This window comes from Lepidochelys kempii, chromosome 19 (assembly GCF_965140265.1).
Source record: "Lepidochelys kempii isolate rLepKem1 chromosome 19, rLepKem1.hap2, whole genome shotgun sequence".
Classification (NCBI taxonomy): domain Eukaryota; kingdom Metazoa; phylum Chordata; order Testudines; family Cheloniidae; genus Lepidochelys; species Lepidochelys kempii.
Window position 1 is genome coordinate 20043671 of NC_133274.1, and position 22063 is coordinate 20065733.

At 45.5% G+C, this 22063-nt stretch overlaps 1 protein-coding gene across 2 annotated transcripts in view; it reads right to left on the minus strand.

Annotated features, from left to right (window-relative positions):
- Positions 1-13209, minus strand: part of RLF (RLF zinc finger) — a 117177-nt gene extending 103968 nt beyond the window's left edge. Inside the window, exons 1-2 of one of the 2 annotated variants that reach the window (XM_073317642.1) lie at positions 13015-13209; positions 8640-8794 (exon numbers count right to left, since the gene is read on the minus strand). In XM_073317642.1, the coding sequence (XP_073173743.1) occupies positions 8640-8794; positions 13015-13167 (308 nt within the window). In that variant the 5' untranslated portion in view covers positions 13168-13209. Of the gene's footprint in view, positions 1-8639; positions 8795-13014 lie in introns of those variants that run through there. The other variant, XM_073317644.1, reaches the window with a different exon arrangement.
- Between the last annotated feature and the right edge of the window lie 8854 nt (positions 13210-22063).

Consider the following 22063-nt stretch of genomic DNA (forward strand, 5'->3'; position numbering starts at 1 on the left):
ATACGAATGTTTAGCATATCTGGCATGTAAATATCTTGCAATGCCAGCTACAAAAGTGCCATGCAAATGCCTGTTCTCACTTTCAGGTGACACTGTAATTAAGAAGTGGGCAGCATTATCTCCCGTAAATGTAAATGAACTTGTTTTTCTTAGCGATTGGCTGAACAAGAAGTAGGATTAAGAGGACTTGTAGGTTCTAAAGACAGGTTTCAGAGTAGCAGCTGTGTTAGTCTGTATTCGCAAAAAGAAAAGGAGTACTTGTTGCACCTTAGAGAGTAACAAATTTATCTGAGCATAAGCTTTCGTGAGCTACAGCTCACTTCATCGGATGCATTCAGTGGAAAATACAGTGGGGAGATTTATATACATAGAGAACATGAAACAATGGGTGTTACCATACACACTGTAACGAGAGTGATCACTTAAGATGAGCTATTACCAGCAGGAGAGAGGGGGGGAAAAAACCTTTTGTAGGGATAATCAAGGTGGGCCATTTCCAGCAGTTAACAAGAACGCCTGAGGAACAGTGGGGGGGGGGGGGGGGGGGGAGATAAACATGAGGAAATAGTTTTACTTTGTGTAATGACACATCCACTCCCAGTCTTTATTCAAGCCTAATTTCATGGTGTCCAGTTTGCAAATTAATTCCAATTCAGCAGTCTCTCGTTGGAGTCTGTTTCTGAAGTTTTTTTGTTGAAGAATTGAAACTTTTAGGTCTGTAATCGAGTGACCAAAGAGATTGAAGTGTTCTCCAACTGGTTTTTGAATGTTATAATTCTCGATGTCTGATTTGTGTCCATTTATTCTTTTACATAGAGACTGTCCAGTTTGACCAATGTACATGGCAGAGGGGCATTGCTGGCACATGACGGCATATATCACACTGATAGATGTGCAGGTGAACGAGTCTCTGATAGTGTGGCTGATGTGATTAGGGCCTATGATGGTGTCCCCAGAATAAATATGTGGGCTCAGTCGGCAACGGGCTTTGTTGCAAGGATAGGTTCCTGGGTTAGTGGTTCTGTTGTGTGGTGTGTGGTTGCTGGTGAGTATTTGCTTCAGGTTGGGGTGCTGTCTGTAAGCAAGGACTGGCCTGGCCTGTCTACGCTACCAGCACTCCCAGCTATCTTCGAGACACCACTGACTTCCTGAGGAAACTACAATCCATCGGTGATCTTCCTGAAAACACCATCCTAGCCACAACGGATGTGGAAGCTCTCTACACCAACATTCCACACAAAGATGGACTACAAGCTGTCAGGAACAGTATCCCCGATAATGTCACAGCAAACCTGGTGGCTGAACTTTGTGACTTTGTCCTCACCCATAACTATTTCACATTTGGAGACAATGTATACCTTCAAATCAGCGGCACTGCTATGGGTACCCGCATGGCCCCATAGTATGCCAACATTTTTATGGCTGACATAGAACAACGCTTCCTCAGCTCTCGTCCCCTAATGCCCCTACTCTACTTGCGCTACACTGATGACATCTTTATCATCTGGACGTATGGAAAAAAAGCCCTTGAGGAATTCCACCATGATTTCAACAATTTCCATCCCACCATCAACCTCAGCCTGGACCACTTCCTGGACACTACGGTGCTAATAAGCGATGGTCACATAACCACCACCCTATACGGGAAACCTACTGACGGCTATACTTACCCTACATGCCTCCAGCTTTCATTCAGACCACACCACACAATCCATTGTCTACAGCCAAGCTCTACGATACAACCGCATTTGCTCCAACCCCTCAGACAGAGACAAACGCCTACAAGGTCTCTATCAAGCATTCTTACAACTACAATACCCACCTGCTGAAGTGAAGAAACGGATTGACAGAGCCAGAAGAGTACCCAGAAGTCACCTACTACAGGACAGGCCCAACAAAGAAAGTAACAGAACACCACTAGTCGTCACCTTCAGCCCCCAGCTAAAATCTCTCCAGCGCATAAGCAAGGATCTACAACCTTTCCTGAAGGACGACCCATCACTCTCACAGATCTTGGGAGACAGGCCAGTCCTTGCTTACAGAGAGGCCCCCAACCTGAAGCAAATACTCACCAGCAACCACACACACACCACACAACAAAAACACTAACCCAGGAACCTATCCTTGCAACAAAGCCCGTTGCCAACTCTGTCCACGTGTCTATTTAGGGAACATCATCATAGGGCCTAATCACATCAGCCACACTATCAGAGGCTCGTTCACCTGCACATCTACCAATGTGATATATGCCATCATGTGCCAGCAATGCCCCTCTGCGATGTACATTGGCCAAACCAGACAGACAGTCTCTACGTAAAAGAATAATTGGACACAAATCAGACATCAAGAATTATAACATCCAAAAACCAGTCGGAGAACACTTCAATCTCTCTGGTCACTCTATTACAGACCAAAACGTCGCAATATTGCAAAAAACAAAAAACAAAAAAAAACAAAACAAAACAAACTTCAGAAACAGACTTCAATGAGAGACTGCTGAATTGGAATTAATTTGCAAACTGGACACCATGAAATTAGGCTTGAATAAAGACTGGGAGTGGATGTGTCATTACACAAAGTAAAATTATTTCCCCGTGTTTATTTTCCCCCCTACTGTTCCTTACACATTCCTGTCAACTGCTGGAAATGGCCCATCTTGATCATCACTACAAAAGGTTGTTTTGTCTCCCCCCCCCCCCTCCTGCTGGTAATAGCTCACCTTAAGTGATCACTCTCGTTACAGTGTGTATGGTAACACCCATTGTTCCATGCTCTCTGTGTATATAAAATCGTCCTTCTGTATTTTCCATTGCATGCATCCGATGAAGTGGGCTGTAGCCCACGAAAGCTTATGCTCAAATAAATTTGTTAATCTCTAAGGTGCCACAAGTACTCCTGTTCTTTTTGCGGATACAGACTAACACGGCTGCTACTCTGAATAATATCTCCATGTGTGTGCTGCCAGAGGCCTGATTCAGCAAAACAGGGAGAGGGAATCCAGGCTAGTGGAGCAGGCAGGCTCAGTGAAATCCCAGCACATCAGGTGGCATCCCAGACAGTGGGGTGGGGGGTCCCATCTGTTACAGGTATACCCTTCCTTTATCTCTAAAATCCACTTGCCTAAAGTGATAGGCATCCATTCATAGTAGAAATGAGACAGGGTCAAAAAGAAGGTCAGGTAGTAGGTAATTCATGAATTGGCTTGCAGCTCTTGATTTTTCTGTCAAACCTGTGGCCTAACATTTGACAAAGAGAGCATAATCAAAGGATGCTTTATCTTCGTTTGAGGTTTGAACACACTCGCTGAGACTGTGAAGATGACTTGTTGCTGTTAATATTTTCTCCTCTAGCCATAATAAAAGACGAGGAAGACAGCAAATAAAATTGTTTGTGTAACCTGAACATGGGACCAGAAGACTCTTTTATAAGGTTGTAAGAGACTCCACTATCTTGCCACACCAACACTTTCATCAGTGGAACATTTCCCTTCTATTTCTTGATCTGTTGTACATAATCAATTTGAGTCACAGGCTCTTCTTCCTCCTCTAGTAGTATATCAGGCACTAGGATGGAAAAATGCTCTCTATGGAAAGGGTGACTAGGCGAAGACCAATATAGCCAAGCCACCAAATGCGGCATATGCCAATCCTGCCAGCTACTGAACTCTGGCAATGTGTCATTTCCTGTGGGGTGAGATAACTTTAGACTGCGTTCTGAGGCACAAAAGTCTTGATTAAAGCAGCTAATAGACTTCCGTAGCTCTGACCCAATCCAATCTTGGATCAGATAAAGAAATTATTGGAGATATGACCAATGACAACATCTGAAGAACAGAACAAGGAGATGGGAGAACCTAATGGTGTCTTCAGTGGTGGAAAAAAGGTATCTGAGGAGCTCCCTTCTAAGAGAGAGATGGGAAGATTTATCTTATTTCTAAGCATATTTTTAGATTTTTATCTATTTACATTTTCAGTTGCAGGAAATTATGGCTTGTCAGACAATTATTTAATGACAGGCACAGCTTTAAAAAGTTAAAGCTTCATAACCACTGAAACTCAAACTGTCAACACTATATGTGAAAATATACAAATCAAACTTTAGTAAGTTCTGAAGCAGATTTTCCACTTGCTTATCATAATTCCTAGTGCTGAAGTCACTGCAACCACGGATGCACTACTTGAAGAAGTGGTACAGGTCATGTGCTATTATTGTTTCAGGTTTGGCATCCACATACTGCAGGACAAAATACTTTTCCATAAAAACTTTGCAGCTTCAAACAGTCATATTACTGTTGACATTGGTGCTTTCTTCCACTTTTGATAGTGTCATATCTTTTGCAGCTTTTAAGTATATGCACTGTGATTTGTTTCTAAGAATAGGATTGCTTAAAACCACATCCTACAGTTCATCTTCAATAGGTGCTTTCAGAGCCTCTCTGTTGAGCATTTGTTCCTGCTCAATCCAGTTCAAAACAGATATTTTTCTGTACTTGGCTTCTGCATTGGCCATTGCCACCATGTTGCTGTCCCATCTTCAAGGCAATTTATGAACTCCAACTGATTTGCACAGTTTACAGTTGTAAAATTGGTATTTTTCTTTTGCTTTTACCTTTTGGTTCTATACAGTCTGGGTGTAGCACTTGATGTAATACACGTCATATGCATGGGTGTCTTTTGGGTCAAGGCACCTACTTAACTTTACTTTCCTTGCAACGTTCTTTCTAATGTAGCTTCTCCTGTGTTGAAACTATGCTTAATGCATCTAAAACGCATGCACAAATACGAATTAACCACATACACCTCTACCCCAATATAACGTGACCCGATATAACACAAATTCGGATATAACTAGGTAAAGCAGCGCTCCGGGGGAGCAGGACTGCGTGCTCCAGTGGATCAAAGCAAGTTCAATATAACATGGTTTCACCTATAACGCGGTAAGATTTTTTGTCCCGAGGACAGCGTTGTATCGGGGTAGAGGTGTACTACCTTTCAAGAAAAATGCTCCAACAAGTGAATTGCTCAAAGAATTTCATCATTGCATGGCATAATGAAGCTGCTGCCTCACACTGTTCAGTGGAGTTTCTTCTTAGTTCCACTGAGAAGGCTGACACTAAAATTATCTTGCATGCTACCAACGTAACAGGGAGGTGCTAACGCTGGATTTTTGCACAAGACAGATGTTCTAGTGCTCTCTGAGAGATGCCAAAAATGCCTTCCACAAGATTCCATTTTTCTGCCTGATTCTGAGGAACAGAATCACTGTAAATCCCTCACAGTTTGGTCCCATCACTTGGCCCGATAAAAGCAACCATACTGCCAGGTTTCCACGCCCCTTCAGGATGTTACGTTACTGTAAGGCTGACTGGAAAGATCAAATTATCTTACTGGAAGCCATTTGATTCAGCCTCCGAAGAGTCCTCCTCACTCTGAAGATGCTTGGAAAAAGCCGAGACAGTCACTGATGAGGTCATAAATGCACTGGAGACATTCATATGCAAAGTTTAAAATGTGAAGACCAACATTACAACACTTGCAGAGCTACGCTGGTGGATGTTTTTCAAGAAGCAGACAACTGAAAAAATATGCCAACATAGAGTGAATTTATACTTGCCATTGAAAGGGAAATTATCAATCAACAGAACACATCAGGGATGATTAAGCACATCCAAAACTATCCTCCCCTATAAGGCATGAATGGGTTTTGGGGGATGGACTTATCACACCAGTTATGTGTGAAATATCACGTGGTCCCAAATCAATCCTTCAGCTAATCAAATGCTTTTGTACAAAGACCAGATGCTCACTACCCTGCAAATGTCTGGCCAGCAGCCTGCCTTGTACAGAGAGTACAAGTGCAGCATGGATGAGGATCAGTGTGACTGTGTGTCTAGCAGTGGTGACCTACATGGCAATGACACTAATTATGACTTTGATGAATAAGTGTTTTCAGTACTACATGCCACGGACAAATTCCGTAGGATTAGCCAAGATCAATGTGTTTTTTTGTTTTGTTTTTTTCTAATGTAAGCAAGGTATACTGGTATTAAATTTCCTAGAACTTATATCTACCTAACTGTTCTACGTTTGTCATGTTTGGTATCATTGTTTTCGTGGGACAAAGGGCTTTCAAATTATACCAAACTCAGTACAATGTTGTCGGAAATGGGTTATCAAAATTTCCACCAACTGCAAGACATGGAGCTCGTGAGAAGGGGATCAGGGGATCAGTGAGCATGTCCCCTCTGCCATGCGGCAGAGGGTGACACCACTGAAATTACGATTATGTAGATTTTTGTGAATCATATGACATCCCCACTTACCTTTCATTCATTAACTTGCCCATAAAATGAGATTTTACGACATTACACCCCTAGACTGAATAAGATCCAATGGCTAAAAGTTGACAGTAGACAAATTCAGATGAAATAAGATGTACATTTTTAACAGTGAGGGTAATTAACCTTTGGAACAACTTACCAGTGGTTGCGGTGGATTCTCAATTATTAGAAATCTTTCAATAAAGATTCGTTTTTCAAAAAGATATGCTCTAATTCTAACAGGAGTTACTTCAGTGAAGATCTAGGGCCTACGTTATAAAGGTCAGACTAGAGGATCACAGTGGTCCATTCTAGCCTCAAAATGTATGGGCTATATGAATGCTTAGCTTGCAAGCAAGCTGGGGTGTAAATCTACCCCACACTAGCCTCCCGGACACTAAGCATCCATGTAGGTCCTGCTACTACACAGTAAAAGTTCCATAGGATGCTTTGATCTAAGCACACTACAGAATTCTTAGTTTGTGGCAGCAGGGTCTACACAGACACTTAGTGCATGTGAAGCTAACATGACGTAGATTTATACCCCTATTTACCAAGAATTAGGTGGTCATACAGACAAGACCTGTAACTCAGCCATACCTGAACAAACTTTCACAGGACATGCAAAAAGCACATCTCTAGCCCCAAGGATTTATTTCTGCATTATTTCAAAGACCAGTTGTGTACAACTGAGGTGTTGACACCTTCTCAAAAAACTTTCAAGAATATTTTATAATGGAAAGTGTTAGAGAACCTAAATATAGCAACTGCTACCAGCTCCCCATACAATTTTTAAGGCTACCTGGACTATTTAGACTCATTCTCCTTCCACCTACAACCCTGGCTATACTTTCAGCAGCAGACTGACACAGCAATTACTTTCAGTTCTCATTTTCTAATGAGAAAATATCAGGAGCCTAATGTAGTTTTTACCATATGAAGTGAGCTCAAGTGGCCACAGGGCAAACGAAGTTGCTGAAAGAAGACCTGGGCTCCTGTGCAAAGCAACAGCTACAATTAAGATTGCCTGAATATTTCCAGTATAAAGGCTCAGTATAAGCACTTCTTCACAGAACACACAGTCAACCTCTAAAATTCATTGCCAGCAGATGTTGTGAAGGCTAGAAGTACAACTGGGTTCAAAAAAATAATTAGATAATCCAACAATTGCTATTAGCCAACATGGTCAGGGACACAAATCCATGCCCTGGGTGTTCCTAAACTTCAAGCTGCCGAAGCTAGGTCTGGATGATGGGATGGTTTAGTGGTTAATTGCTCTATTCTGTTCATTCCCTCTGAAGCATCTGGCACTGGCTACTGTCAGAAGTCAGCATACTGGACTAGATGGACCATTGGTCTGACCCAGTATGGCTATTCTTATGTTTTACGAAGCGCTCAGAACCTGCCCAAACTTTCTTCTTTTGGGCTAGAAAGACAAGATGGGTGAGGTAATATATTTTTATTGGACCAAACTCTGTTAGTGAAAGAGACAAGCTTTGGAGCTTACATAGAGCTCTTCTTCAGGTCTGGCTGACATTTCCTGGACTTGGTCTCTGCCTAAGCATGATTTTTTTTTAGTTCTTTTCATAAAGAAAAGTTCAAAATATGTTATGCTATTCAATAACTGCACTCCACTTCATACAGTGAAGTCATAGTCAGTTTGGGGGTTTGTAAAGGTAGAAAGTCTCCTTTTAAATGTATGTAGTATTTAAATTTCTTTGTAAACAAAAATTAGAAGGCTTTTCCTATCCCTTGTGTGTTTGTAACAGTCTCGAGTGAGCTCAGTAGCCACATCAGACACGCTCAAGCATTCCCCTTTCTCTATTTTCAACAGTTGCAGGTTTGTTGCTGCAGCAACAGCTATATGCAAGCATTCTTTTGCAAACCTGGGAAAGAATACAGACATGAACTCCCCTCAGATCAGAGCCTCATGTTAGTGATAGCATCACAACAGACAGGAAGTGAAAATCACTACCAACAAGAAATAGTGAAAAGGGGGTGAGAGTGTCTGGGTCAGGTGGAACCCTGCAGCTGGGCTCTAGGAGGGTAAGGAGTGAGAGTGTCTGTGCTGGAGGAGGTTGGGGGGACTGCAGCTGGCCTTGAGGGGGAATAGAAGATACTTAATTTAGCAAAATATACTGAAATACATTCACTAATACATTGAGCATAATTAGAACTACAGTTATCAAATTAAAATTTAAGTACAAGAACATTTTTTTGTTTATTGCTCACTCACAGATTTGCAAAATTTGGTAATCTGCAAAGTGATGAGATTCTATTGTACTCATTTTAAGAGATTGGTACACCAAATTAAACTTACAGTACTAGCCTGCCAAGTACCAGAAGGACATCTTCACATTCCGTAGTCAAGTATGGTCGTGCATTAGCAAAGCTTTGGATGGAGATTCGATACACTTCCAAAAAAGGCAAAATATGTTCCGATGCACCCCGGTTTCCAGCATATTGTAATAATGTCTGAAAGAAAACAAGTTTTATTATTATAATTTTCATATGAAATTTTACATCTAAATGCAAAAATATACACACTATAGTAATGTTAAGACTACACCGTAAAAAAATCATGGAAAAGACAAAACTCCACTGTAAAAAGTGACTGGGAAAATGGCAACTTTTTGCTCAACAGAAGTTCTCCATATGCAGTCTCCTAAGATAAAAAGTATTAAAAATAAGCACTGAATTACTTTTACTAATTTTAATCCTGTTAGTGTGGTAGAAGTTCTACTTCAGAGTGAACTGGATTCTATAGTGACTCATGAATTAGAAGAACTGTTAACTAAGATCCAGTTAGAGGGGCAAATTCTGCCCTCATCTTCATCTGTGCAACTCATTGGACCTCAACACGGATATACAAGTGTAACACAGCAGGATCTTCATTGCTAGTGAGAATTCACAAACAAAATAAAATACTTTAAATTACAGAGCAAGGTTACAATACCATTAGATAGTATAAACATTTCAACACCTTCACAAAATGGATACGAAGTCACTGACAGAGAATCATCATAGAACCCAAAGTGATGCCACTGTTAAGCAGTACTTCTAAAAGGGGAATCATACACCCATAGCTCAGTCCCGTGTGCATGAGCGATGCAACACAGCTAGGCCTAGCACAATTAGAGGGTTGGTTTTTTTAAAGCGAGTAAATATTTATTGCTAAACATCGATGTCACAATACACACAATTAAAAATGTACAGATAAGCAAAGAAAGAAAAATGCTACTTAAGAGTTTGATTTAAGGTTATTTACTTTGTATATTTTGACATGTGATGTTGATAATTTGTCTTTTACCGGTTATAAAGCTTTAACTTTTTGAATCTCAACATCTACTGTCATTAAATAGTTGTCTGACAATCTGCCACAACTGTGAAAATTCAAATTCATAAAAATCTAAAAAAAATACTTAAACATTGATATTACCCACTGAAATTATAAAAAAAAAATGTGCAAAGCCTAAATACAGCCAAGTTGAAACCTAGAGTTCATTGGGTGCAAGGCAGCTTACTTCGACCTAAGTTCCTACACTAAAATTTCACTCCCGCTGACATAACTCATCCACTATGCCAACTTTACTCAACCTCAATGAGAGGCATAGTGTGTAGGTCAACGTAGTTAGGTTGATGCAATATAGTGCAGATACTGTGTTATTTAGGTGGACTTTAGCGGACTCCAGGAGGTGTCTCACAACGCCCCACCTTGACTGCTCTGGTCACTGTTTTGAACTCCACTGCTAAATGGCCAGGTACACACCCCTCCCCTTTAAAGCCCAGTGAATTTTTGAAATCCTATTTCCCGTTTGCCCAGCTTGGAGAGCACACCTAGCAATTGCCCAGCTGACCATACTGGCTACACACTGCAGACACACACCCATCTGGACTACTCAGTAGGTGTTGGATCTCCTCAGTCTGTGGGGAGAAGAGACTGCAGGCACAGCTCGGATCCAGCCACAGAAATACTGACATGTGGGGAGAAGACCAATTAAAGAACAAGACCCAAAAACTAAGAGTTGAATATAAACAAATTTGGACTAGAAATAATGTACAAGTTTAACTCTGAGGGTAACTGACCATTGGAACAATTCACCTAGAGATGTGGTAGATTTTCCACTTGAAATCTTTAAACTGAGACTGTGGGCAAGTCTACACTTAAAACACTGCATCGATGTAGCTGCACCAATGCCACTGTAGCGCTTTTATGCTGAAGGGAGAGAGCTCTCCCACTGGCATAGTTAATCCACCCCATGAGAAGGGACAGCTATGTTGGCAGAAGATGCTCTCACAACGACACAGTGCTGTCCACACCAGCGCTTAAGTCAGTATAACTATGTCGTTCAGGCACATTTATTTTTCACACCTCTGAGTGATGTAGTTATAGCAAAGTAACTTTATAGTGTAGACCTCCCCTGTATCTTTCAAAATGAAGTTATGGATTTGCTAAAGAAATTACTAGGAGAAATTCTATGGCCCACATTATGCAGGAAGTCAGAAAAGGTCAACACAATAGTTCTTGCTGACCTTAAAAATCTTTGAATCTATATATTTTATCAAGTAACTGCACCTCTATAATATAACATTATTCTGGAATGCATAGTGAGAAAGTAGATAGGTATTTGTTATTTCTAAAGTGGTTAGAGAATTGTTCTGACTCATTCTTTCCCTAACCATTGTCGATTACAACAGGTGTAATACAAAATTTGAACTGATACTTGTTAGGATATAGATATTCAGGCCTGTCTGTAAAGGCCTATACTCTAAGAATTTAGGTGTATTCTTATCACTTGGCTAGTTCTAGAAGTATAAAAGAGAGAATCAAAATCACTGTCTGCCAGTGTAAAGTCCTTCTCTTACTGTGACAGTCTGAGGCCCTGTTCTTAGGCTAAGGCCTTTGGCTAAGCAACAGAGGCAGCCATAAGCTAGTCACATTGAAATAAGATGCTACTGGGCTGTTAGGAATACAATCCTGTCCCGATAGTGCCCTTCACCTCCAGAGAAAGGGAAGTGCCTAGAAGATGTAAAAGGAAACCTAGTTTGATAGCATCCTGTCTGGCAAGAACTCACTTATCAATAGCTGGGATGTGAAATCCTCGCTTCTGTATTGTTTTGTCATTATAGTTCCCACTTTGCTATTGTTTGTCTGTATAATCTCGGTCTGGTTCTGTGATTGTTCCTGTCTGGTGTATAATTCATTTTGCTGGGTGTAAGCTAATTAAGGTGGTGGGATATAATTGGTTACATAATCATGTTACAATGTTAGGATTGGTTAGTTAAATTTCAGGAAAATGATTGGTTAAGGTATATCTAAGCAGAACTCAAGTTTTACTATATAGTCTGCAGTCAATCAGGAAGTGGGTGGGGGAAATGGGAACAGGGAATGGGGGTGGGGAAATTGGAGTCATGTTTGGCTAAGGGCAGGAATGGGAACAGGGACACAGGTGTAAGGCTCTGTGGTGTCAGAGCTGGGAAGGGGGACACTAAGGAAACTGGAATCATGCTTGCTGGAAGTTCACCCCAATAAACATCGAATTGTTTGCACTTTGGACTTCCGGTATTGTTGCTCTCTGTTCATGCGAGAAGGACCAGGGAAGTAAGTGGGTGAAGGAATATGCCCCCTAACAATACCGAACACAGAAATTGTACCTTTGATCTTCTGATCTAAGAACCTTCCAAAATCCACATGGCCATCTCCAAACTATTTGTCATGTCAAGTTCAGAGATCAAAAGTTGCCTATGGTTTGATGACAATGCAATAATGCACAGCAAAATGGATTTATTCTGCTTCAAGTTGCCTGGGTGCGCTCTAGCAAATTGATGCCAAGCTAGTAATTCTGTAGCAATGTCCTTTAAATAAATAATTTAACTTATATTGACTACAAAAAAACAAAACAAAAAAAACAAATTCATGTAATTTCTTTGATATCAAAAACATCTTACTGGATCCTTACATTTTCAATATGATGCAAATTGTACCAGAAACACAACTGCATTAATACTCAAAGTAACAGCTAGAGAATTCTGTACCCACAGATGCAGTTAGCTATTACAGGTAAAACATTAACTGGACGTTTCTCCTGAAATGAGCACCGAAATTGCTAACAACGTTGACATTTAGATTGTCAATTTGAGATTTAAAACTTCCTCAGAACTATTAATTAAGACAACGCTGCCACATGTATACCTTAATGCTGACAAGGGGAGAGCGAAACAATTTTTCTTAAAACAAAGCTTTCATTCTGGGGCACCCATTCGAGGACAAAAATACAAACTCACAGTACGCACAAACATTACTGATCAATTGTGTGCGCAAATTCAACACTTTAAATGCAAAGTAGCTCATACATTAGAATTAGAAGAAACTCCAAATAACAGTTCTCCTCTACAGCGGGCTGGGAGGCAAGGTTACACTCACCAACACAAATGGCTATGTCAGAAAAGGCTATTTCTAAACGTTTAACTCGCCCGGACTGATGCCTCTGCGCTGCAGCGCTGGCAGCGATAGGCTTTCCCAACACAACCCCTCTGAGCTGCCGGGCTCCCAACGCGAGAAGGGTTCCGCACGCACAAGCGCTGCGCGGCCTAAGGCAAAAGCTGCCCCGCTCTACGAGGGACCACAGCCCCCGCCCGCGGTGCTCCGTGCGGGACCCCCGGGCCCCGCGGCTCCCGCCAGGCCCGGCTCCCACCTGGCAGAACCCCCGGCAGTAAGTCCGAGACGAAGACTCCGAAACCTCCTGTTCGCGCAGCTCCGCCTGCAACTGCCAGAGACGGGCGCGAAGCGCGACCACTAGCCGCTCCATATCGGGGCGCGGAGACGCCTCAGCCTCTGCGTCCGCCATCTGCACTCGTCCCCACCGCGCGTAGGCAGCGATCACGTGATCAGGAGCAACCTGATGACCTCACCGGCATGGAACGGAGTCACATGACTCACACGTGACTGGCAAAGCCAAGCGTTCACGAAACCACGTGATCAAGGAATGAGGCAAAACAGAAAAACGTTTAAATAGGTGACGTTCTAAGGCAGCGCCATATTGTTAACACGTCTGTTGGCCCCGCTTTCAACCGTCCTGCTAGGCTGTGCCGCTAGAGACCCCCCCAACCGCCGCGGGGGCGCGCGGCGCGGCTCATGAACATGTGGACGGGAGGAGTCACGCGCTGCGACCAGTGAGGCCCGGGGAAGCGGGCGAGGAGTGGTCGCCCTGGTTATCTTTGTACCCCGCCTCCCCCCAAACCCTTCCCTTCTGCGAGGCAAGCTAGGGATGGAGCCTGGGTGCCAGTGCCCATAGGTGCTGGCATTAGGGGTGTGCGGCGTGCTGCACCGCCCCCTGACTGGAAGTGGGTTCCATTATATGCAGGCTTTACAGTTTGGTTCAGTGGCTCTCAGCACCCCACTATAATAATTCTTCCAACACCCTTGCCAATGCTTGTGTGTCACATAAGCCTGGAAGGTATGGACATAGGTGGTCCGCCAGCAAAAGGTCCTGAGAGCCAATTCTGCTGTATCTCAGCAGCCAGTATGCGGTGTGTTCATGGCACCACTGCCAAATTCTCTTACACCAGCAGGAGATGGGTTCATACTGCCATTACTGCTGTAACGCAGAGGCCAGCAAATGGTAGGTTCATGATACCACTCCCTCTCTAGATTCATTTACTCATTGCACTGTATCTCAGAGGTTAGATGGTAATGTGTTCATGGCACCACTGCCGCTGTATCTCGGAGGAGGACAGGCAGTGGGCACATAGTACCACTACTACTGTATCTCAAAGGCCAACAGGCTATGGTTCATGCTATCACTGCAAGAGTATTTCCTAGTCTGGCAGGCGGGGGATTCATGGCACCACTGCCGCTGTATCAGAGAGGACAGCAAGCAGTGGGTCCAAAGTATCTCTTAGCCCACCCTGTGCTGGGTTCACAGCACGTCTGCTGCTGTATCTCAGGCAAGCACTGACTGGGCTCATAGCACTACTACTACTGTATCTCAGAGGCTACCAGGCGGCGGGCTCATGGTACCTTTGCCTCTGTATATCAGAATCCAGCAGGGGGTGGGTTCCCGGTCATTTAGGCCAGCAGGCGGTGGCTTCATGGCACCATTGCTGCTGTATCTCTTAGGCCAGCAAGCGTTTGGTTCATGGTGGCACTGTTGCTTTCTCTCACAGTCCAGCAGGCAGTGGGTGCATGACACCACTGCTGCTGTTTCTTACATGCTAGCAGGCCGTGGGTACATGGAACCATGCCAAAGTATCTCCTAGGCCAGCAGCTGGGGGGCTCATGACAGGTCTACCACTGTATCTCTCAGACCAGCAGTGGTAGGTTCAGGGCAGCACTGCTGAAGTATCTCTTAGGCCATAATGCAGTGGGATCATGGTGCTACTGCTGCTGTATCTCAAAGGACAGCACAGCGTGGACTCATCCCAAAATATCTCTTAGGTCAGCATGCGGTAGGCTCATCATGCTACTACTGCTGTATCTCAAAGGCCAGCAGGCAATGGGTTCATGGCACCGCTGCTGCTATCTCTCACAGTCCAGCAGGCAGTAGGTTGATGGCACCACTACCACTGTATCTCAAGCACCAGCAGGCCATGCATTCATGGCACCACTGCCATTGTATCTCACAGGCCAGCAGTGGTAGGTTCAGGGCAGCACTGCCAAAGTATCTCAGAGGCCAGCAGGCAGTGCGTTCATGGCACTACTCCTGCTGTCTCTCACAGTCCAGCGGGTCGTGGGTTCATGGTAGCACTGCCAAAGTATCTCTTAGGATAGCAGGTGTTGGGTTCATGGCACCACCGCAGCTCTATGTGAGAGGCCAGCAGGAGATGGGTTTATGGGATCACTTCCTCTGTATCTCGGAGAACAGCACGTGGTGAGTTCACAGCAATACTGCCGCTGTATCTCACAGGTCAGCAAGCAGTGGGTTCAGAGCACCACTGCTGCTGTATCTCAGAGTCCAGCGGCCAGTGGGTTCATAGTACCACTGCCCCTCTATCTCTTAGGCCAGCAGGTAGGGGGTTCATGGCACCACTGCCCCTCTATCTCTTAGGCCAGCAGGTAGGGGGTTCATGGCACCACTGCCAAACTATCTCTTAGGCCAGCATGCGGTTTGTTCATGGCGCCACTGCCGCTGTATCTCCTGGTATCTCCATGGGATCACTCTCAAAGTATCTCTTAGGACACCATGTGGTGGGTTCATAGCAGCTCTGCTGCTGTATCTTGGAGGCAAGCAGTTGGTGGTGTCATAGCACTACTACTCCCGTCTCTCAGGCTAGCAGGCATCAGGTTCGTGGCACCACTACCACTGTATCTCAAAGGCCAGCAGGAGATGATTTCATGGCACCGCTGCTGCTGTCTCTCTCAGTCCAGCAAGGCTGTGAGTTCATGGTACCACTGCTAGAGGATCTCCTAGGCCAGCATGCGGTTTGTTCAGGCACCACAGCTGCTGTATCTCAGAGGACAGCACGAGGTGGGTTCATGGCAACGCTGCCAAAATATCTCTTAGGCCAGCAGGTGGTGGGTTGATGGCATCACTGCTGCTGTCTCTCACAGTCCAGCAGGCGGTGGGTTCATGGCACCGCTGCCACAGTATCTCACAGGCCGGCAGGCGGTGTGTTCGTGACAGCGCTGCCAATGTATCTCACAGGCCAGGACACAGTGGATTCATGATACCACTGCCAAAGTATCTTAGGCCAGCAGGTGTTGGGTTCATGCCACCACTGCAGCTGTATGTCAGAGGCCAGTAAGCAGTGTGTTCATGGCACCAGTACCGCTGTATCTCAGATGCCAGTAGAAGATGGGTTCCTGGCACCACTTCCAAAGTATTTCTTAGGCCCACAAGCGATGGGTTATGGCACCACTGCTTCAGTATATCACAGGCCAGCAGCGGTGGGTTCATGGTGCCACTGCCAAAGCATATCGTAGGCCAGCAGGCGGTGGGTTTAGGTCACTACTGTTACTGTTTATCAAATGCCAATCGGCCATGGGTTCATATCACCACTGCCGCTGTCTGTCACAGTCCAGCAGGCTGTGGGTTCATAGTAGCACTGCCAAAGTATCTCTAGTGCCAGCAGGCGGTGACTTCATGGCACCACTGCCAAAGTATCTCATAGGCCAGCATGCGGTGTGTTCATGGCACCACTGTGTTGCTGTCTCTCACAGTCCAGCAGTCAGTGGGTTCCACTGCCAAAGTATATCTTAGGCCAGTAAGCAGTGGGTTCATATCACCACTGCCGCTGTCTCTCGGAGGCTAGCAGGCGGTGGCTTCACAGTACCACTCCCAGGGCATCTCCCAGGCTAGCAGGTGGTGGGTTCATGGCACCACTGCTGCTGTACATCAGAGGTCAGTAGCCGGTGGGTTCATGGCACCACTGCCACTGTATCTCTTAGGCCAGCAGGCGTTGGGTTCATGTTACCACTGCCATTGTCTCAAGTCCAGCAGGCGGTAGGTTCATGGTACCACTGCCTCTCTATCTCTTAGGCCAGCAGTTGGTGGATTCATTTAATCATTGGGCTGTATCTCAGAGACCAGATGGTAGTGCGTTCATGGCACAACTGTCGCTGTCTCTCCTAGGCCAGCAGGTGGGGGGTACATGGTATCACTGCCAGAGTATCTCTTAGGCCAGCATGTCATGGGTTCATAGCACCTCTGCTGCTATATCCCAGAGCCTAGCAGGCGGTGGGCTCATGGCACCACTGTCGCTGTATCTCAGAAGCCAGCTGGTGGTGGGTTAGAGTTAGGGTTAGGGGGTTGGGTTTAGGGTTTGGGTTCGGGTATGGGTTAGGGTTGGGTTAGGGTTAGGGGCTTAGGGTTAGGTTTAGGGTTAAAGGTTTAGGGGTAGGGGTTGGGGTTAGGGTTTAGGGGTTAGGTTTAGGGTGAGGGGTTGGGGTGAGGGTAGGGATTAGGCATTAGGGTTAGGTGTTAGGGTTTGGGGGTAGGGGTGAGGGTGAGATAGGGATTAGGTTTAGGGTTAGGTTTAGATTTAGGGGTTAGGGTTAGGGTTTAGGGTTTGAGTTTAGAATTAGGGGTTAGGGTTTAGGTCTAGGGCTAGAACTAGGGGTTAGGGATGGGGTTAGGGTTAGGTTAGGGTTTAGGGTTGGGGTTAGGGGTAGGGTTAAGGGTTAGGGGTTGGGTTAGGTTTAAGGGTTAGGGTTTGGTTAGGGTTAGGGTGAGGGGGTTGGGGTTAGGGTTAGGGGTTAGGTTTAGAGTTAAGATTTTAGGTTTAGGGTTTAGGGCTAGGTTAGGGGTTAGGGTTAAGCGTTAGGGTTAAGGGTTGGGGTGAGGGTGAGGTTTAGGGTGAGGGGTTAGGGGTTAGGTTAGCGTTAGGGTTTAGGGGGCAGGGGTAGAGGTAGGGTTTAGGGTTACGTTTAGGGTTTTGGGTTAGGGTTAGGGTTGGGTTAGGGGTTAGGGTTAGAGGGTTAGGGTTAGGCTTTACGGTTAGAGGGTTAGGGTTTACGGTTTAGGGTTAAGGGTTAGGGGTTAGGTTAGGGTTAGGGTTTGGGGTTAGGGTTTGGGGTTAGGGTTAGGGGTTATGGTTAGGGTTAGGGTTTATGGTTAGGGTGTAGGGTCAGGGTTAAGGGTCAGGGTTAAGGGTCAGGGTCAAGGGGTAGGGGTTAGGGTTAAGGGGTAGGGTCAGGGGTTAGGGTTGTTAGGGTTAGGGTTGTTAGGGTTAGGGGTTAGGGTTAGAGGGTTAGGGGGTTAGGGTTAGAGGTTTAGGGTTAGAGGGTTAGGGTTAGAGGGTTAGGGTTAGGCTTTACGGTTAGAGGGTTAGGGTTTACGGTTTAGGGTTAAGGGTTAGGGGTTAGGTTAGGGTTAAATTAGGGTTAAATTAGGGTTAGGGTTTGGGGTTAGGGTTAGGGTTAGGGTTTATGGTTAGGGTTAGGTTAGGGTTGGGTTAGGGTGTAGGGTCAAGGTCAGGGTCAAGGGTTAGGGTTAGGGTTAGGGTCAAGGGTTAGGGGTTAGGGTTAAGGGTAGGGTTTAGGGTTAGGGTCAAGGGTTAGGGGTTAGGGTTAAGGGTAGGGTTTAGGGTTAGGGTCAGGGGTTAGGGTTAGGGTTAGAGTTAGAGTTAGAGTTAGAGTTAGAGGGTTAGGGGTTAGGGGTTAGGTTTAGGGTTTAGGGTTAGGGTTAGAGGGTTAGGGGTTAGGGGTTAGGGTTAGAGGGTTAGGGGTCAGGGTCAAGGGTCAGGGTTAAGGGGGTTAGGGTTTTAGGGTTAGGGTTAGAGGGTCAAGGGTCAAGGGTTAGGGTTAAGGGTTTGGGGTTAGGGTTTGGGGTTAGGGTTAGGGTTTATGGTTAGGGTTAGGTTAGGGTTGGGTTAGGGTGTAGGGTCAGGGTCAGGGTTAAGGGTCAGGGTTAGGGTCAAGGGTTAGGGTTAAGGGTAGGGTTTAGGGTTAGGGTCAGGGGTTAGGGTTAGAGGGTTAGGGTTGTTAGGGTTAGGGTTAGGGGTTAGGTTTAGGGTTAGGGGTTAGGGTTAGGGTTAGGGTTTAGGGTTAGAGGGTTAGGGGTCAGGGTCAAGGGTCAGGGTTAAGGGTTAGGGTTAAGAGGGTTAGGGTTTTAGGGTTTGGGTTAGGGTTAGAGGGTCAAGGGTCAAGGGTTAGGGTTTGGGGTTAGGGGTTAAGGGTTAGGGTTAGAGGTTAGGTTTAGGGTTAGGGTTAGGGTTAGGCCAGTCTCGGTGAGAGAAGTGTCTGGTTTGGTGAGGACTCTGCTCACGCCCCACCTGAGTCCGGGTCGGGAAGCCCCGTCCATTAGGGTTCGGTGTGTAAGCAAAGGATCCTGACCAGCTGTGGCTAGGAGGGAGAAAAGGTCCCATTTTCAGAGGCTGCTCGTTTCTCTGGTCAGGAACGGTGTCTTCTCCACAACTGAAGCTTGGATCCAAGAGGATGACTCCAGGTGGTGAGTTGCTCGCCTTGCTCTCCTGTTTCTCTGTTTTCTCTCCTGTGTTCGGCAACTCTCTCTTTCTCGTCTTTCCTCTTCTCTCCTCGTGCCGTGTCCCTTCACAGGACGCGGGTAGGTGTGCATTCCCACAAGTGAGGTCTCGGGAGCCATGGAAAAGTGGGAGCGGACGAAAATCATGCAGGGCAGTAGAAAGGCTGCTGAAAGTACCTGAAGAGACAAAGAAAATGAGAAGGGGGAAGTCCAGCCTAAAACAGGAGTGTAGTCTGTAAAAAGAAACAACGGGAAGTCTAAGCTACAGAAACTCTTCAAGTTGCCGAAAGACATGTAGGATGGGAAATTACTTCTTGAATCCAGTCTCTTGAAGATCTTAGGCTCAGTATGCGTGCGTATTTGTAGTTGCTTAGCAATCTGCCTTCTTCTGTTTGCTCTCCCTTGTAATCAATGAAAATCTACCTATCTATTTTTTGTTTAGTTTAATTAGTATTACTATTAAACTCAGTTTGTGCAACTGGTGCTCCGTGAGGAAATGATTTGAGCACTACCTGAATTGGCCACGCAGTGTCACCATTTCTCCGTGAGGGAAATGCTTTCTGCATTACTCCAACTGACCACCCAGTGTCACTGTTGGTCCTGGAGGGAAATGCTTTGTGCATGACCTGAATTGGCCACACACATAACTGTTGCTCCGGGGTGAGGGGTGCGGGGGGGGGGGGAGGCGGGGGATTGTTTGTGTGTTACTCCTGAGTGGCCACGTCGTGTCACTCTTCCTCCAGGAGGGGAATGCTTTGTGCATTACCCTGTGTGGCCACCCAAGGCAACACACACAGCACGACACCGACGCACATACACACACACACAGAATACGTCACACATACAGATGGGTAGTGTAAAGTGCTAAAAATGAGACATTCATTGCTAATCAGATGTAGCCGTTGATGTCTCATGCACTCTTCCTCGAAAAGCCATACGTAATCTCACCTGATCATTTGGTAGAGATCTGTTCAAGAAAATTTCTCATAATGAGAGATACATTATTGACAAGTACTAGTGATCCATTTCTCCTCGAATGATTCACCAAAACGCTTTTCGATTCCCTGCTGGTGATTTGGAAGAAATCGTTTCTCGAAATATACTAAACTAGAGAAATTCATCTTTGACCTGTGCGACAGAGAAATTTGAGAGGGAATCTTCCTGAAAGCCCCGAGGATTCACTTCTCGTCAGACGGTACAGAGCAGGTTGCGAAACTTACTCAAAATGAGAACGTCTTTCGTAATCAGGTATCCTGAGGTCTTTCTCATGGAACCATCCACCAAAAAGCAAGTCTATTCTCTCTTCGGCATTTGGCAGAGATTTATCGTGAAAATTGCTAAAAAAGAGAAAGTTATAACTGATCAATGCTAAAAATCAATGACAAACGGACTCATGCTCCAAAAGCCTTTCAGATTGGCTCCTTGTGATTAGGTAGATATCAGTTGACGATTTGGTAGAAATGACTAAAAAGGAGGCAGTTCTTTCTGATCAATGTTAGCAATTAATTACACATGGAATCATCCTCCGTACTATAGTCATAATTAGCTCCTGGAGATTTGGACTAAAATCGGTTCGTGAAAATGACTAGGAATGAGACAATTCATTCCTCATCCGTCTTCCGATAAATTTCCCACGGAATCATCCAGCAGAAAAGCAAAGGCATTCTCCCTTGGTGCGTTGGAACAGATCGGTTCGTGCAAAGGACTCAAGGTAGAAAATCAGTCTTTTCAAATACCTAGTGGTAAAGACTCCAGAAATCCAGCTTCTATCTTGGAGAGTTCATAGCGATTGGTTCAAGAAAATTACTCCTAAGGAGACTTAAATTATCGACAAGTACTAGTGCTAAAGCTCTCCTCGAATGATTCACCAAAATGCTTTTCGATTCGATGACACAGAAGGGCACAGAACACGACACACAAAAGTAACACACGACAAAGACACACACACACCGCGACACGGAAAGCATCACACACAAAACATCACACACACGACCCACAACATCTCACAAACACACACTCAACACAAAATAACCCACAAGATGTCACACGCAACACAAGACGACCCACAACATGTCGAGCGCTGTGGAGCGAGGGCTCCGGCTCGGCTTTCGCAGCGGCTCTGGCGAGGAATGGTGCCGGAGCTCTCGCCGGAGGGGAACACGGCAGGAGGGGGCCTGAGCCGCTTGGGCCTCTTTCCAAGGGGGCTGAACAAGGCCTCCGCTCTCTGCCCTCTGCAGACCTGGCTGCCAGGTCAGTGCTTCCAGTTCCTCGTCCGCAGTCGCTGTCGTCCTCCTCAGCGGCCGTGGGCGTCCTCGCTGGGGACGGGGCTCGGGGGGATTTTTTTGCCTCTGTTTTCACTAACAAGGTCAGCTCTCAGACTGCTGCGCTGGGCATCACAAAATGCGGAAGAGATGGCCAGCCCTCTGTGGAGATAGAGGCGGTTAGGGACTATTTAGAAAAGCTGGACGTGCACAAGTCCATGGGGCCGGACGAGTTGCATCCGAGAGTGCTGAAGGAATTGGCGGCTGTGATTGCAGAGCCACTGGCCATTATCTTTGAAAACTCGTGGCGAACCGGGGAAGTCCCGGATGACTGGAAAAAGGCTAACGTAGTGCCAATCTTTAAAAAAGGGAAGAAGGAAGATCCTGGGAACTACAGGCCAGTCAGCCTCACCTCAGTCCCTGGAAAAATCATGGAGCAGGTCCTCAAAGAATCAATCCTGAAGCACTTGCATGAGAGGAAAGTGATCAGGAACAGCCAGCATGGATTCACCAAGGGAAGGTCATGCCTGACTAATCTAATCGCCTTTTATGATGAGATTACT